This window comes from Cynocephalus volans, chromosome 8, assembly GCF_027409185.1.
Source record: "Cynocephalus volans isolate mCynVol1 chromosome 8, mCynVol1.pri, whole genome shotgun sequence".
Lineage (NCBI taxonomy): Eukaryota > Metazoa > Chordata > Mammalia > Dermoptera > Cynocephalidae > Cynocephalus > Cynocephalus volans.
In genome coordinates, this window is record NC_084467.1 from 113,155,939 (window position 1) to 113,173,735 (window position 17,797).

A 17,797-nucleotide genomic window follows, 5' to 3' on the forward strand; every position below is an offset into this window, starting at 1 on the left:
CAATCTCAGGTCACCCACAGTGGTAGCATGGCAGTGTGTCAGTTTAACTAGTCTGATGCTCTAGCATCATACATGAAGACAGCAGACTTACAGAGACTGGAAAGCTTGAATTTGTGTAACAGATCCCTTTTTATGTGTCTCCTAGTGGTTCTGCTCAGATTGAGCCCTGATGGATATACCTCCCAATATGTCACTAAGCCTTAAGATTTATCTTTTCAGTAGCTCCAACTTACTTCCTCCCCTTCATCCTCACTACCGCTGCCTTCATACCCCTATCTCTTCTTGTTTGATTTACTGTAATCATTTGCTAATTTGTTTGTTTGCCTCCAACTACTCTTGCCTCCTTCCAGTCCATCTTTCACAGGATGCCAGAGTGAGCTTTCTAAAATTCCCCTAGAGGATGTCATTCAGTGGCTTTGCTATGACTTTATTCTAATTTATTTTGCCATATACGAGTACATGTTACAAATTCCAAACCGTACAAAAACATATAATGAAAAATCAGGCACCTTCCCTTTCTCCCAGTTCTTTTCTAGAAGCAACCTCTGTTACCAAACTCTAGAGATAAACTTCTATGCAAAATATATATATATATTTTTTAACATAGAAGTTTACTCTATACCTTGATGTTTGCACTTTTCTACGAAATTGTATCTGCCAAGATCCTTTCTTGTAAATTAAGTGTTCACTCAAACCAATTTTAAAAGAAGAGATTAAATAGCACACAGAACCTCTAAGAGGGCAGTGTCATAGGCTCTGCAGCCACAGACAACACTCATACCACACCAGAGAAGAAGGGTGCTGTGGTAGAGGCACCACTGCTATTATGAACATGCAGCCTGTGACAATGACCATGTGCCATGAGAGTGGCAGCTAAACCCCAGAAACTCCAAGTGCTGGTACCTCCCAAAAAGTGAGATGCCACTGCTCTTATCAGAAGATGTTTCCTGGCCAGGACCTGCATCATATGGGCAAGCTTGATCCTTAGCTGCAAATGAGGCTGGGAGACCCTTGCACTTTTGGGAGGCTAAACTCGTAAGAGTATGGAATATTAAATTGTACTGTCACTGATTTACCAAGTTGCTGTTGAGGAAGTAACTCATTACTTTTGTAATCTGCTTTATGTGGATTCTTAATTTTCTCCAAATACCCTATCACAATCTACCCTATCCAGTCCTCTTTTTTTTAAAGACCCTTCTGCAGTCCTTATGCTCATGCCTTGATTTTTATTGTCTCCGGTGCTAAGCTGCTGCACAGCTAGCCTCTTGGGGCTTTTCTTCATCACTCAACTGAACCAGATTGCAAAGAAAAAGTAAATCTGCCTTTATTTTCAGGTAACATAATCTGGAATGTAGAAAACCCTTAGATAGCCCCCCAAAATCTACTAGAACTAAAAACAAGCTCACCAAGGTCACAATAATACAAGATCAATATAAAAAAAAAAGTTCTTTTTCTCTGTACCAGCAATGAACAATCCAAAAATGAAATTAAAATAATTCTGTTCACAATAGCAGTAAAATATATAGATATGAATTTAATTTTAAAAGTACAAGATGTACACTAAAAACAATATTTTACATTACTGAGGGAAATTAAAGAAGATCTAAATAAATGAAAAGACAGTCCATGTTCATTGATTGGAAGACTCAATAGTATTACAATGGTAGTTCTCCCCAAATTGACTTATAGATTCAATTCAGGCTTTTTTGCAAAAATTTGAAAACTGACCCTAAAGTTTATATGGAAGTTAACAGAACCTAGAATAGCCAAAATAATTTTTTAAATGAGCAAACAAGGAAGAGTTCGTATTTTCAAAATTTAACATAAAGCTACAGAAATCAAAACCATGTGGTACTAGCATAACAGTAGACATTAGGTCAGTGAAACTAAATTGAAAGTCCAGAAATAAACTCTTATGTTTATGCTCATTGACAAAAAATGTCAATGCAATTCAGTGGGGAAAAATATAATCTTCAAGAAATACTGCCGGGCTAATTGGATATGTGCATGCAAAAAGATAAATTTTGAGGGCTGGTGGGTTAGCTCAGTTGGTTAGGGTGTGGTGCTGATTACACCAATGTCCAGGGTTCAATTCTTGTACCAGCCAGCTGCCAAAAAATAATAATTTTGACCTTACCTTACCTCATATCAGGCACAAAAATGGAGCATAGATTAAAGAAATAAATATGAAACATTTAAAATAAAACATAGAATATCTTCATGACCTTGAATTAGGCAAGATTTCTGAGATATGATGCCTGTTGCTTTGTGTTGCTTTGCCCCCCACGGATTTGTCACCCCTCTTCCCCTGGGTGACAGAGACACAAAGGATTACTCAAAGCCCATCTCTTCTGAGCAGTGAGAAGCCCCAAGTGGTTAACTTCCCTGGGAGAGGCAACCCTTCCAGTGAGAGGCAACCCTTCCTCGGGAAATTAACCCTAAATTGAGGTTCTCTTCCTGCATTTATTTTCCAGACCAGGAAGTTACAGGAAGAGAACATAGGTGGGGTTATAGTTTAACCATATAGGCTGGTAACTTTCAGTGAAACAAGTCAGATGACATTTCCTTAGACAATTAAGTGATCTTACAGCAATTTCTCATTATCTTTATATAACAATCAGTAACTAGTCTGTCCTTGAGCCAGCAACCTTGCTGTGCCACAAATCTTTATCTTACACCAGAGACTTTATAGCCTGAGGAAAATTTCCAGTGCTCCGCAAGGTCAATATGTGCAACTGCAAGGCTTTGGAAAACCAGGCCCTGTGAGGTACATATGCCTTATAGTATATTCCACAGATGCCAAAGATATCCATAAAAGAACAATTTGATAAATTAGACTTCATCAAAATTAAAATCCTTTGTTCTTCAAAAGATACCATTAAAAAGACAAGCCACAGACTCAGTGAAAATATTTGCAAATTGTATGTCTGATAAAGGACTTAAATCCAGAATGTATAAAGAACTCCTGAACTGGCCAGTTAGGTCACTTGAGAGAGCACTACGCTGATAACACCAAGGTCAAGAGTTTGGATCCCCCTACCAGCCAGCTGCCAAAAAAAAAAAATAAGATACCGCTTCGTACCCACTAGATGGCTATAAATCAAAAAGACAATAGTAAGTGTTAGGGAGGATGTGGAGAATAAGAACCCTCACACACTGCTGGTGGGAATATAAAATGGCACAGCCACTCTGGAAAACAGTTTGGGATTTCCTCAGAATGTTAAACATTGAGTTATCACATGACCCAGCAATTCCACCCCTCGGTATCTACCCTAGGGAAACAAAAGATAGTCCACATAGGGCCGAGCCCGTGGCGCACTCGGGAGAGTGCGGCGCTGGGAGCGCAGCGACACTCCGGCCGCAGGTTCGGATCCTATATAGGATATGGCTGGTGCACTCACTGGCTGAGTGCTGGTCACGAAAAAGACAAAAAAAAAAAAAAAAAAAAAGATAGTCCACATGAAGCTTATGTTCAAGCAGCATGAGACTGTTTATAGCAACATTGTGATAGCTAAAAAGTGGAAATAATCTAAATATCCATCAACTTGTGAATGGATAAGCAAAACGGAACAAGATGCTAGTACACGCTACACCATGAGGAACCTCAAAAATAATATAGGAAAACTAAAAAACATTTTGCTGGGACTCTAGACGGAAAAGACCACATATTATATGATGATATAATATGTCCAGAAAAGGCAAATCTATAAAGGTAGAAAAGTTGATTACCAGTTGCCTGGTGCAGGGGAGTAGGAACAGGAATTAATTGTAATCACACAAGAGTGATCTTTTAGGGATGATGGAAATGTTTTAAAATTGGATTACAGTAATGATTGCACAACTCTGTACATCTACAAAATCACTGTACACTTAAAATGGATGTAAATGATACCTCAATATCATTTATTATATAATGATAACACCTCAATAAGGGTGTTTTTAAAAAAACTGCATTGCAGTCAGACTTATTCTTCCTCTTTCTCAGGATTCTTATCTTTATTGTGTTCTGATGGCTCTCTCAGCCTCCTCTGGTTCCCTCTCCATGTTCCCTCACAGGCATTTCCTGGATAATCTCTAGCATGTGTAATCCCATCTTGGTGTCTGCTTCTAGGAGGACCTAATACACCTAAACTCTATGCCTTCTTCAAGAGACAAGTCTAAAGTTGCTAATAAAAAGTAAAAAAAAAAAAATTCAGATCCCCGTACAGGCCAGCTGCCAAAAAAAAATTATTTTTAAGTCAAAAAAGATATTCTATGCAAACAATAATCCAAAAGAAAGTTGGTTGGTCTGTATTACTATCAGACAAAGTAGACATTAAACAGCATTATTAGAAACAAATAGGGATATTTTATAATGGAAGAAGGTTTAATTCATCAGGAGGATAAAACAATTACAAACTAGTATGCCCTAAAAATGTAGCCTAAAAAAAACTGACAAAATTATAAGGAGAGGCTGGCTGGTTAGCTCAGTTGTTTAGCGCATGGTGCTAATAACACTAAGGTCCAGGGTTTGATCCTGTACCAGACAGCACCAAAAACAAAACAAAAAGGTTACAAGGAGAAATAGACAATCATAGTGGAAGAGTTAAAATACTTCAGTAATTGAGAGAAGAGACATAAGAATCAGTGAGAACACAGAAGATTATATAGCGTGATTAACACACATGTCCTAATAAAGTTATTTTTAAAAATTAAACACCAGAACTTTTGAATGTACATTCTTTTTAAGCACACAAAAAAACTTCAAAAATTGACTATCACTGCACCATAAACCAAGTTAACAAAGTTCAAAGAATTTCAAACATGCAAATCATATCTCTCTTCCAAAGCAATTTAAACTAGAAATCAGTAACAAAAAGGTAAGTAGAAAATTAAGTGAAAATTAAGAAATACTTTTCTGATATGCCCATGGTTCAGGAAAAAACCAGAATGGAAATTAGAAAGTAATTCAAATTAAATGATTGTGAAAATACTAATCTCAAAAAATTTGTTCTTTGAAGCCATTAAAATTGATAAAGGGCTGGCTGGTTCAGTTAGCTAGAGCATGGTATATTAACACCAAGGTCAAGGGTTCGGATCCCCATACTGGCTAGCCACCAAAAAAAATAAATAAGATTAATAATAACAATAATACATAAATTGATTTTTTAAAAAAGCAAAAAACCCTGATGTACTATTCGATTTTGTTTTGATTTTTTATGGCTGGCTGGTATAGGGATCTGAACCCGTGACCTTGGTGTTACCAGCACCATGCTCTCCCAAATGAGCTAACCAGCCAACCCTGGTGTACCATTCAAAGAAAAAAGTAAAGATAATTTTTTTACTTTTAAAATAAGCAAAATCAAGAATGAAAAAGGACACCACCACAGATCCTGCAGACATGAAAAAGATATATGAACAACTTGATGGTAATAGCTCAGAATTCATAGATGAAATGGACAAATTCATAGAAAAATATAGCTTACCAAAATCGACACAAGAAAAAATATAAAATTTAAGTAGTCCTATACTATTATAGAACTTAAATCTGTAATTTAAAACTTTTCTATAAAGAATACTCCAGGCCTATATGACTTTGCCAGCAAATTCTACCAAACATTTAAAGAAATATTGCCAATCTCATACAAATTCTTGTGGAAAGCAGAAAAAGGGGAAATACTTCCCAACTTTTTTTTTCCAACTTATTTTTGAGGCCAATATTACTTTGATAGCACACCGGCAAGAATACTAAAGGGAAATTACAGGCCAATCTCATTCATATATATGAATACAAAAATCCCAAACAAAATATAAGTAAACCAGATCCAATATTTTAAAAGGATAATACAACATAAATGAGTTAGGGTTTATTCCAGGAATGCATTATAAGATTACATGCAAAATCAAACTATGTAATTTAACCATTAGCGAAATAAAGGAAGGATAAAATAATACAATTATCATAATTCAGAGAAAGCTTTTTAAAAAAAATTCCAAATCCATTCATGATCAAAAATCTTAGAAAACCAGTGATAGAGAACTTTCTTAAGCTGACAGAGAGTCTACAGAAACTCTTCAACCCTTGTTATACTTAGAAATGAAATGTTGGCAGCTTCCCTTTGAGATGGGGAATAACACGTGGATGTCTGCTTTCACCACACTGGAGGTCCTAACCCATGTTCTAAGGCAAGAGAAACAAAAGTTATATGTAAGAATTGGAAAGGGAGAAATAAAACCATCATTACTTGTGGATAATATTGTGTAGAAATCCAGGAATTTACAGATAAATTATTTAAAATAATAAGTTGGGCTGGTTGGTTAGAGTGTGCTGTTATAACACCAAGGTCAAGGGTTTGGATCCCCATACTGGCCAGCTGCCAAAAAATATATATGAAAAACATAAGAACAAATATAACAAAAGATGTATATATTTATATAGAAAACTGTAAAACTATTGGAAAAATATGTTAAAGACATCAATAGGGCCAGCCCGTGGCTCACTCGGGAGAGTGTGGTGCTGATAACACCAAGGCCCCGGGTTCAGATCCCATGTAGGGATGGCCGGTTGGCTCACTGGGTGAGCATGGTGCTGACAGCACCAAGTCAAGGCTTAAGATCCCCTTACCAGTCATTTAAAAAAAAAAAAAAAAAAGACATCAATAAATGGTAGAATATGAATTGGAAAATTTAATATTGTAAAGGCATCAATTCTCCCCAAACTGATCTATATAGATGCAATGCTACCCTGATCAAAATACCTATAGGGTTTTAAAGTTTTCTTTTGTTTCATTTTTGGTTTTGTTTGTTTTTCGTGGGGTCTGGCTGGTAAGGGGATCAGAACCCAGGACCTTGGTGTTATAAAGGTTTATTAAATTATTGTGGAACTAAACAAGCTGGTTCTAAAATGTATGTGGAAATACGGAGCCTGGAATAGACAAGACTTATTCACAACTCTTCGTTGTGAAAATGTTCGAATCTAAGGGCCAGCCTGTGGCTCACTCGGGAGAGTGTGGTGCTAGTAACACTAAGGCCACGGGTTCGGATCCTATATAGGGCTGGCCCGTGGCTCACTTGGGAGAGCGTGGTGCTGACACCACCAAGTCAAGGGTTAAGATCCCCTTACCAGTCATCTTTAAAAAAAAAAAAAAAAATGTTCAAACCTACAGGAATGTTGAGAGAGTACTACAAAAGAACACTATATATAGTAATCTTCGCATAGATTCAATTGTTAACATTTCTTAAATTTGCTTTATCTTTCTACATGTGTATTTTGTTGTATCATTTGAAAGTAAATTGTGGGCTGACCAGTTAGCTCATTTGGTTAGAGCGTAGCCTTATAACATGAAGGTCATGGGTACAGACCAGCCATCAAAAAAACTTTTTTTAATTAAAAATAAGTAAATTGAGAACATGTGACATCTTAACCCCACCGTATTTCAGCACTTATGCCCTAAGAACAGGGTGTTCTCTTACATAACTATCATCATCACACTCAAAAAACTCACCATTGATATCATAATACACGATTCATTTAAAAATTTTTCCAGTTATTCCAACAATATCATTTATGGCTGTTTCCCACCCCCATTGAGGTTCCAATCAAGGATTACACATATTTAGCTCAGATATCTCTTTAATGTCATTTTATCTTCAACAGTCTCTGAATTTTTTGTCTTTTGACACTTTTAAATTCTCCAGGCCAGTTGTTTTTATACACCTACCCACAATCTGGATTTTTTTGTTCCCTTCAGATTAGACACAGGTTAAATGTTTTTGGCAAGCATAATACATAATTGATATTTTGTACTTTCCACACTATCACATCATTTCAGTTTGTTCCATTATTGGTGATGATCAGTTTGATCATTTGATTAATTATGATGTCCATCAGATTTCTCCCTCGTAAATGTACCATTTCCAAACATAATTAACAAGTAATCTGTGGATTGTTACTTTGAAATCCTGCAACTATCCTGTTTCTCAACAAATTATCACCCAATGGTTTTAACATTCATTAATGATACTCATCTGAGCAAATCTTGAAATTGATAGCTGCAATTTAAAATTAAATCTATCGTTACTTCTACATATATTAGCTGCCATTTTTCTGTCACCCCTAACGCTCACCCTCCCCCCCTTTTTAAGGTTTATTGTGGATTCAGGGACCTAAGACACTTTTTTTTTTTTTTTTTTTTTTTCCGTGGCCGGCACTCAGCCAGTGAGTGCACCAGTCATTCCTATATAGGATCCGAACCCGCGGCGGGAGCGTCGCCGCGCGCGTAGCACACTACCGAGTGCGCCACGGGCTCGGCCCCTAAGACACTTTTTTTTTTTTTTTTTTTTTTTTTTGTCGTTTTTCGTGACCGGCACTCAGCCAGTGAGTGCACTGGTCGTTCTTATATAGGATCCGAACCCGCGGCGGGAGCGTCGCCGCGCTCCCAGCGCAGCACTCTACCGAGTGCGCCACGGGCTCGGCCCCCTAAGACACTTTTTAAAAACACGATATTTAAACTCAATGTGAAATTGGAACAGACCAATGGAACAGAATCAAGAGACCAGATCATAACATAAAACGGCAGTAGTAATATTTAAAAAGATCAGTAAAGATGACTATATTTTTAAAAAACAAAATTCTGGTCTTCAAAAGATCCCTTTAAGTGTAACACCAAGGTCATGGATTTGGATCCCAGTACAGGCCAGCAAAAAGAAAAGAAAAAAAAAAAAGACCCGGTTAAGAAAATGGAAGGCAAGCTCGAATGGGAGATATTTTCTTTTTGTTGTTTTGGTTTTGGTGGCTGGTCAATATGGGTATCCGCCTGGCCTTGGTGTTACAACACCACACTCTAACCAACTGAGCCAGCCCTGTGAGAGGATGTTTACAACACACATAACCGACTATTGGCTTGTATCCAGAATAAAGTACTCCTACAAATCAGCAAAAGACAGACTAAAAGAAACATAAGCAAGAGACTTGAACAAGCACTTCACAAAAAAGGATATCAAAATGGCTGATAAACATGAAAAGGTGCTCTCAACCTCATTAGTAGTCAGGAAAATAAAAACCATAGTGGTGATGATTTTAAATGTCAGCAAGGGTATGGAACATCAGCTGAACACTCTCCTACACTGGTGGTGGCACTGTATATCGGTAAAGAATGTTAGAAAACAGATTGGTGTTATTTACCAGGTTTGAACGTACCCAACCTTATGACCCAACGATTAACACTCCTAGGTATATACCCAACAGAAATGTGTGCAGAGGTACAAGAATGCTAATGTTAATAGCACTTAATAGCCAAAAACTTGGAAAGAATTTTTGTTATCAGCGGCACAGATTTTTCCCCCCAGAATAGATCGTTAGTGGAATGTTCGTACAGTGGACTATTCTGCAGCAATTAAAGTGAACTGTAGGTACACGCAAGAATAGGAATGAAGTTCACAAACGACACCGAGCAAATGAAGCCAGACGCAAAAGAATGCCACTCATATTTATTTACAGAACATGGCACATCCATGATGAGAGAGAAAGAGGCAGGCCAGACCACAGGGTTAGAAGTCAGGAAGGCTGTGATGGACGGGAAAAGAGGGCGCGTGGAAGGCTTTAACGGAGCTTCTACTTCTTCGACAAGTTTTTATTTTTGTCTGAGGAGCTGTTAGCTAGCAGAGCTATCTGCGTGGGAAAGAACAAGAACTGCAAGAGGAGCAGGTGGGAGAACCTTCTGCGTCCAGCGCCAGGGGCAGTCCCACCTGAGTCGCAAAGGGAGCAGCGCCCAGAATGCTCCAGCACCGCGTGCAGGCGCCGGTGCCCACAACTTCCGGCCTGGGCCGTGGGGCCCCGCCCCTCCCCGGCAACGACGCGAAAGCAGGACTGGTCCACTTCACGAAAGAGGGGAGGGAAGGATGAACGGTGTGTCCAGAGCCCAACGAATCGTTTCTCCAATGGAAAACGATGTATTTGGGGGCCAATTGGGCGCAGAGAACGAGGCCACGCCCACAAGCCCGCCGAGCCAATCGGCTAGGAGCAGCGAGTGGATGGGCAGGGGTGGTGCGGCCCACTAGAGCCGAGCGGAATGGCGGGCGGGGCCCGGGAAGTGCTCACGCTGCAGTTGGGACATTTTGCGGGTTTCGTGGGAGCGCACTGGTGGAACCAGCAGGTGAGGTCGGCCAACAGCTACCCCAGCAGAGCATTTCGGATTGTACAGCCCTGACTTCCGGCCCGTCCTTCTCGCCACCTCTTAGTTCGGTTCTCCCTATGTGCCTCCCCAGGATGCTGAGCTGGGCCGAGCGACCGATGCCAAGGAGCCGCCGGGAGAGCTGTGCCCCGACGTCCTGTACCGGACGGGCCGGACGCTGCATGGCCAAGAGACTTACACGCCGCGACTCATCCTCATGGATCTGAAGGGTGAGGCGATGGCACGGGTCCGCGGATGCTCGGGTTTTCCCTTTGGCGTGCGGAGTCTCTAGCATCCGTTCGCTTCAAGACCCTCCGACGTTACCGGGTTGAAGGACCAGAGATGAACCACAGTATGCCAACCAACAAAGGCTGCAGGAAGAAAAACTTTATTCTGCTCAAGAGCCATCCCTGGACTAGGCTACTTGCCCCTGGAGACATTAAGATGTTAACTGCAGCACTCCAGTAGGACCACTGGTTGTGGTTTTTGCCCCAGGTACCACAGCTGATGACTGAGCTGGAAACGGAAGGATGGACTCTATGTTCTTTTAGACCAGGTCGCCCCTCCCCCCAACTAATGTAAAAAAGCTTGGAAGAGTAGTGCTGGAGGGATGATGACAGCAGGTTATCAGGTGATCAGAGGAAAGTTAGCTTAAGGGAAAGGAGCCTGCCCTAGCCTTTAACCTAACACGGCCTGTTATTTCTGTGCAGGTAGTCTGAACTCCCTAAAAGAGGAAGGTGGACTGTACAGGGACAAACAGCTAGATGCTACTATAGCATGGTGTGTATCGGATGCGTGGAGAGGGGTGGGGAACATGTTTGTGCACAGAAAACTGGAGAACTCATCATAGTGACAGTGTCTTTGATCAATCTCCAATTTCTTTCAGGCAGGGGAAACTCACCACACACAAAGAGGAACTCTATCCCAAGAACCCTTATCTCCAGGACCTTCTGAGTGCAGAGGTGAGGGCTTCTGTCCTGAACTTTTTTTTTTTTTTTTTTTTTAAAGATGACCGGTAAGGGGATCTTAACCCTTGACTTGGTATTGTCAGCACCACGCTCAGCCAGTGAGCGAACCGGCCATCCCTATATGGGATCCGAACCCGGGGACTTGGTGTTATCAGCACCGCACTCTCCCGAGTGAGCCACGGGCTGGCCCTGTCCTGAACTTTTTAACCTAGTTCTACAACCATAATGCCTCTTCTGGGGTAGAGAAAAGAAGAATTTTAATTACCTTAAATGCCTTAGAATGGTATTTGGGGAAAAAGCACTTCTTTTCCTAAGGACTGTGACTACATTAACAGAAAGGAGGCTGTGGGGTGTGGCCAGCAAACTCAGGGAAGATAAATCAACCTTTGCTTCGAAACTGCCTGGAACTAAATGTAGATTTTTTCTCTTCCCTCCCAGGGAGTGCTGAGTAGTGATGGTGTCTGTAGGGTCAAATCCATTCCCAATGGCAAAGGTGAGACTTCTCCATATTACTGATGGGTGGGAACCTGGGCAGAGCAAGAACATGGAGAAAGGTACATTTCCTCTGCTTTTTCTTTAGGTCCCCCACCACTCACCAACGCTACAACTCCAAAACCATTTATCCCCATGGAGGGCAGCATCAGAGTCTGGTCAGATTTCCTCAAAGTCCATCTTCATCCCCGGAGTATCTGTATGATTCAGAAATACAACCATGATGGGTATGGGAGACTCAGAGGCTGTGACACAAGAAACTTGAGTTCCCATGGGGGAACAAGGTTGTAAGTCTTGAATTGTGTTTATTTGTGGCAGGGATACAGGTCGTCTGGAGGCTTTTGGCCAAGGAGAGAGTGTCCTCAAGGAACCCAAATACCTAGAAGAGCTGGAGGACAGACTGCACTTCTATGTGGAGGAGTGCGACTACTTGCAGGTAGCTATGTGTCATGGTGGACACCAGGGTAGAAACTCTTCTCATCCTACTCTCCACTATCTTTCATCATTCACTTCTCACAAGGGCTTCCAGATCCTATGTGACCTGCATGATGGCTTCTCTGGGGTTGGCACTAAGACTGCAGAGTTGCTACATGACGAGTATTCAGGACGGGGAATAATAACCTGGGGCCTGCTCCCTGGTCCCTACAATCTTACGGTGAGTGCAACTTCGGGGGAAAAAGTAGTCAAAGGGTGGGAAGGGAGAAATGAGAGAATCCCAGTGAGAAAGTTGCTTAATGCAAAGTACTCTCTTTTCTTTCACCAGGAGCCCCAGAAAAACATCTATCGTCTGTTAAACACAGCTTTCGGTCTGGTGCACCTGACTGCTTACAGCTCTCTCGTCTGCCCCTTATCCTTGGGTGGGAGCCTGGGCCTGCGACCCGAGCCACCCGTCAACTTCCCTTACCTGCATTATGATGTAAGGCTCAATGCTCTTGTTCTCACTGCAGCTGGCCACAAAGCACCTCCTCATACTCCCCCAAGTCAGCATCTATCCATTACTGGCTGTGTTCTTGAAGCCTCAGCTTGAACTCAGCTAGGATGTGGCCTCTTAGATGACAGTGCCCTATGCTTATGCAGCCTTGGGCCAAACATACCCCGCTTTGTGCTCTGGACCTGTCTGCCATTACTATTCTGCCTCCACAATAGTAATGTAACACTTCTACTTATAGAAAAGTAACACTTTTCCAGGCCAGAAAGGCCAAGTGCTTCTCTCGGTGTCCTCATTACAGGCCACTCTGCCCTTCCACTGCAGTGCCATCCTGGCTACAGCCCTGGATACAGTCACTGTTCCTTATCGCCTACGTTCCTCTCCAGTTTCCATGGTTCATCTGGCTGATATGCTGAGCATCTCTGGGAAAAAGGTACAAAGCTTTGTGAGGGGTGAGGCAGCACTAAGAAAAAGCTCTAACTTGATCTCTTCCTTATTTTTAGGTGGTGACTGCAGGAGCAACCATCCCCTTCCCCTTGGTTCCAGGCCAGTCCCTTCCTGATACCCTGATGCAGCTTGGAGGAGCTACTCCATGGACCCCACTGTCTGCATGTGGGGACCCTTCTCGAACACGGTGCTTTGCCCAATCAGTGGTACTGAGGGGGATAGACAGAGCACACCACACCAGGTGAGGACTGTTGGTCCTTAGGAGCCCTTGTCATGTATCATGTTGTTCTCTCAATGTTTCTGGCCATTCTAATGACATCCCTTCCTCCCAACCTCCCCCAACCTCATTTTTTTTTTCAAAAAAGGCCCTGAACATCCTGATTCAGTTGATGGCCTGAAAACAGAATTCTTAGTTTCTTATTCATGCTGCCACAGATTAAAGGTGCTTCTGATTTTTTTCTGGCAGTCAGCTCACCCCAGGGACACCTCTGCCCTCTCCCCTCCATGCCTGTACCACTGGAGAAGAAGTCTTAGCAAAGTATCTACAACAGCAACAGCCAAGAGTCATGAGGTCAGAATAATGCTTGCTCCTGCCCTTCTCCCAGACCTCAAACCTCCCTTGACATCTTGCTCATTTAAAAGCTATTCTCTGCTCCCACAGTTCTTCCCATCTGCTGCTGACTCCCTGCAAGGTGGCTCCTCCTTACCCCCACCTCTTCTCAAACTTCAGCCAGCAAGGTGTGGTTCTGGATGGTACTCACACAGGAGCAGGTATGTAGGAGGTAAAGAAGATTGAAATTTCAAGCATAGGAGAGGTTTTGCTCTCTCCCTTCCTGGATTAACAGTGCTTGAAGAGTTCACAGTTCAACATTCCTTTATTTATCCTATTGCTCCTGAGAAAATGTTCTTCCTCTGGAGTACTGGTATACTAAGGGGATACACAAAATTTAGAGTTTACTTTACAATCAAGTCTACTAAGTACCCAAACTTCCCTATCAGTACGACAGAGTCCCAGTGTAGAATAACAATCCATTTACAGGTTTCACTCTTCTTTCTCTACACAGCAGTGGAGGGCATCCCAGTGTTTGGGGCTCTGTGCTCCTCTTCGTCCTTGCACCAGACCCTGGGAGGCTTGGCCAAAGAGCTCACCAAACTCGACCTACGGCGCTGGACCAGCTTCATGGATGCTGGAGTGGAGAAGGATGATGTAGAGGAGTTGCTGCAGGAGCTACATAGCCTGGCTCAGTGCTACCAGGATGGTGACAGCCTTGTGGACTAAAGTTCCGAGGGTGGGGATAAAGAGCTAGTTTGAAATAAAATTTGCTGGATGCAGGAACCTAGTATCTTTGGGCAGAGGAACTCAGTGTCTTGGGACTGGCTACACCAACATATGCATTTATTACATTAGGAAACACTGTGATTAGATCACAGAACAATAAATATGTACCATCAGACAAAAAAAAAAAAAAAAGGTAGAGAAAGGAGCTGAGTTTCACTTTCCCTCAATGCTATTTATGAAGCAGATTTGTAAGGTCTTCATAAAAGACCTTGAAGAATGCATAGGATGGCAGAGCCCCTGGACCCTACTCCAATCTCAGCCTTACTCTATCATTGTCCTCAGCTCCTGCTCTCTAGCTCTGTATACTGAGCTCAAGGATTGTACAAGCAAAGTACAACCCCCCTCTCCCCCAACATCACGGTGCCTGTTGGGTTTGGTTCTGTGCAGATGACACCCATGCATTCCCGAGTCTCACTCATCCAGCTCCTCCTCAGACAGAAGGTCCCCGTGGTCAGAGAGCTGGTCTGTGTTGCTGGTACTGGTTGCATCATCCTCATCCTCAGAGCTGGCCTCACAAGCTGTGTGGAAGAGCTGCATGAGTTCTCGAAAACGGTGGGAAACCTACGAGGAGAGGAGAAGGGCTCTATTCACTGTTCCTAGTTAGTAACATTTTAACATTTATTAAGCACTATATACAATTTGAAAAATCTTTTATTTACTCCAGACAGCAAGACTGTGAGAGCTGCATCCTCCTTCTAGGTAAAGAAACTCAAGAGGCTAAATATATTGCCCAAAGTCACACTCCTCCTAAAAACAAAACTAGAATGGAAACTTTAGTGAGCTTCTACATCAAAATCCAATGCCCTTCTACCACCACTACCACCCTTACAAGTCAAACCCTTCCTTAGATGAGATCATTATAATAACCAGTTAGTGTCTTGAGTTTGAAAACTCCTTTTGTATTTCTGTCTCTTAGCTGGCCACCCCGTTCTCTTCTTGCCAGGTATTCTTGGTTCTTCTGGGGTCTGAAGTTCTGGCAGGGCTTCCCCTCCTCCAACACCTTCCCCTCCTTACCTCAGCAGGAGTCTTATTTCCAAGCTGCTGGGAGATGATGCTAAAGGTCTGCGGCTGTGCTCCTTGCTCCTGGCACATAGTGAGAATCACACGGTCTGCTTCCCTGTAATCCACAAACCAGGATTAATACTGAAGAGCCAAATGGATGTGTTCTACACTCTTTCCAAACACACATCATCCATCCATCCATCCTTACCTTGTCCACAGGACAACCTTTTCCCCAGTGGAGCTGACCTTGCTGTTGTTGGCACATACTGTAGCTTCAGTGGCCTTTGGCTGCTGCTCACCCTCAGGACCCTTGCCATGTATTCCGCTGTCTTTAGCCAACCTCCCTCTAGGGGATTTTGGAGAAGTCTCTAAGTTGTCAATTCCTGATGAAGATTCATGGACAGGGGACATTCTGTCTGCTGTCTTCATCCCAGCTCTGCTTGAGGGCAGCCAGCTGTCTTGAGTATCTGGTTTCCCAGACACGTATTTCCTCCCTATATCTCTGGTCCCTGAGGAAACAGGACTTGGGCAGGAAGCAGGGGGTTCACCAGCAGCACGCAATTTCTCAGTTTCTGATGCATCCCAGGCCAGTGTCAAAGCCTCTGACTCACCCACTACCTTTTGGCCATCCCTCTCTTTCTGAAGTCTAGAAGACACCTTGGAGCCAGAGAGAACCTCAGGCCCAGCCTGGTTCCTCCTAGCAGTGTATGGTACAGCTCCAGTTTTGGGGGGAAGCTGAGGAGTCTCTGGTGAGCAAGGTGGTGGGCCATCCAGGAGGAGCCGTTCTGTAAGAGTCACTTCTTGAGGGGACAGCAAAGAGCTCCCCCCTGCCAATCCTGCTTAAGAGAAAAAGAAGGATCTAAGACAGGATCAAGATGCACCTAAGGACTAAAAATTACCCTGGGGTCAATGTGGTGAACTACTGTGATAAAGTTAAATTTAAAAGAGAGGGGTTGAGGTAGGGGGTAAAGTCATTTATGCAGAGATAAGAAACACTACTGCCAGAGTTGAGAATGACTGAGTCTGTAGAATGTGTACCACGGAGGATTTGGAGGTAAGGGGAAGGGCTTCAGAAATAAGGACACAAGAAAAGAATGTTGAATATAAGGCTGAAGAGGAGAATGGTTTCCCTACTGGTCTATCAGTGAAAGAGGTGATATGTTCATCCCAGAAAAGGCTGTTATTTATCCAGGCTCAGAGGTTCCTGCTTGAAGTATGGGAGAATGAGACTAAAAAGCAAAGGGAGAAGGGCTGGGTTGGGCTAGGTTGGCAGTTGGATCGCTCACCTGGAATAGGCGTTTCTCCCTTTCTTGTGGTCCTGCCAGTCTTGTTCTGGGTGGCCTCAATGCTCACCCGCTCCTCTGGGGCTTCCTCTTCCATCACATCCTTGCCCTGCCCAGCTTCCTTTGCACTAGGCATAGGACTGGCCTCCCGGTGGGGGCTGCTGCCCACTAACTCATGGGGCTCCTTGTTCTTGTAGGATTTGCTGTCACAAACCTGCAGGGATGGCCTATTTGGTCAAGGGTATCCTGACCTCCTATGTCTTAGGGACCCACCAAATGAAGAAACTCTGCCCTGATGCTCAGCAAGTCAACAAACATGCATGCCTGCCTCAGCGATTTTAAGAGTAGAAAACTGGTTTCCACCACTCTAACCAAGGACTGTATTTTTACTGCCAACCAACTCTACTCTAGAGAACCAGAATTACATTTAGAATCTGTTTTCCTGACACAGGTTTGAAAAATCTAAGAGGAAAATATTTGAATTGGTTGATTTTTTTCTCCCCAATTCCAAAAGCTTCACTCACAGGATTCTCTTTAAAAAGTAAACTCCATCACATATTTCTAAAACATTCTATTTTAAATACACACACTTATGTGTATACTATTTATTATTTACATATTTGTAATCTTTTTAGGAATTCAATAAGGTACAAATCTGTGGTAGCAAGCAATGCCCCAGACTGTAAGGCTTGATGTTGCCCCAGAGAGCTCCGATACCCCTCAGTACCAGTACCCTTGGTACCTTCCTCACCTTGCTGCTACAGTGACTACAATTTCTTCTTTTGCTCTTCTTCAGCTTGGAATCAGAACCTCCTTCATGGCAGGAACAGGCACAGTCCTTGACCCCATCTGGCCACTCAGTCTCCTAGGAGATAACTGGGCTTGATTAGCTGCCAAGTATTTTCGGTTCCAAGAAAAGAAGCTAAGTTGTGAGCCATCTGAACACACTCCCCCACCCACTCCCCCATCTTTTCTTTTTTATTATGTACCATCTCATCACATTGCCTGGGGAAATCAGTGGCCCAAGCTGGATTAAAGCCTATTATAAATCCGTGAAACAATCCCTAAATGACCTAAAGACTGACATATCCCAATTGCCAAGATGTTTCAAGCAATATTTAAGTCAAATACAATCTGAGGCAAAGTCTCAGGAGAGTTCCGTCATGAGACATGATCTACTCATTCAT

At 42.6% G+C, this 17,797-nt stretch overlaps 2 protein-coding genes across 7 annotated transcripts in view; one reads left to right on the top strand and one right to left on the bottom strand.

Annotated features, from left to right (window-relative positions):
• The first annotated feature begins 10,049 nt into the window (after window positions 1-10,049).
• Window positions 10,050-14,314, top strand: MSTO1 (misato mitochondrial distribution and morphology regulator 1). 4 transcript variants are annotated; one of them, XM_063107041.1, is made up of 14 exons: window positions 10,050-10,133; window positions 10,246-10,381; window positions 10,862-10,931; window positions 11,038-11,113; window positions 11,558-11,612; window positions 11,700-11,838; window positions 11,930-12,047; window positions 12,132-12,266; window positions 12,375-12,527; window positions 12,841-12,972; window positions 13,043-13,227; window positions 13,453-13,557; window positions 13,648-13,757; window positions 14,051-14,314. In XM_063107041.1, exons 1-14 carry the CDS (start codon window positions 10,050-10,052, stop codon window positions 14,263-14,265), a joined length of 1,713 nt encoding a protein of 570 aa, XP_062963111.1. In that variant the 3' UTR covers window positions 14,266-14,314. The 4 variants fall into 4 exon arrangements, with proteins under 4 accessions (XP_062963111.1, XP_062963113.1, XP_062963114.1 ...); XM_063107043.1 differs by having other exon boundaries at window positions 12,141-12,266; XM_063107044.1 differs by having other exon boundaries at window positions 14,026-14,284.
• Window positions 13,843-17,797, bottom strand: part of GON4L (gon-4 like) — an 89,840-nt gene continuing 85,885 nt past the window's right edge. For all 3 annotated transcript variants that reach the window (XM_063107039.1, XM_063107040.1, XM_063107038.1), the window contains 6 exons: window positions 17,362-17,475; window positions 16,614-16,824; window positions 15,536-16,163; window positions 15,340-15,442; window positions 14,741-14,886; window positions 13,843-14,173 (listed from right to left, as the gene is read on the bottom strand). In XM_063107039.1, coding sequence (XP_062963109.1) covers window positions 14,146-14,173; window positions 14,741-14,886; window positions 15,340-15,442; window positions 15,536-16,163; window positions 16,614-16,824; window positions 17,362-17,475 — 1,230 coding nt within the window. In that variant the 3' untranslated portion in view covers window positions 13,843-14,145. The remainder of the gene's footprint in view (window positions 14,174-14,740; window positions 14,887-15,339; window positions 15,443-15,535; window positions 16,164-16,613; window positions 16,825-17,361; window positions 17,476-17,797) is intronic.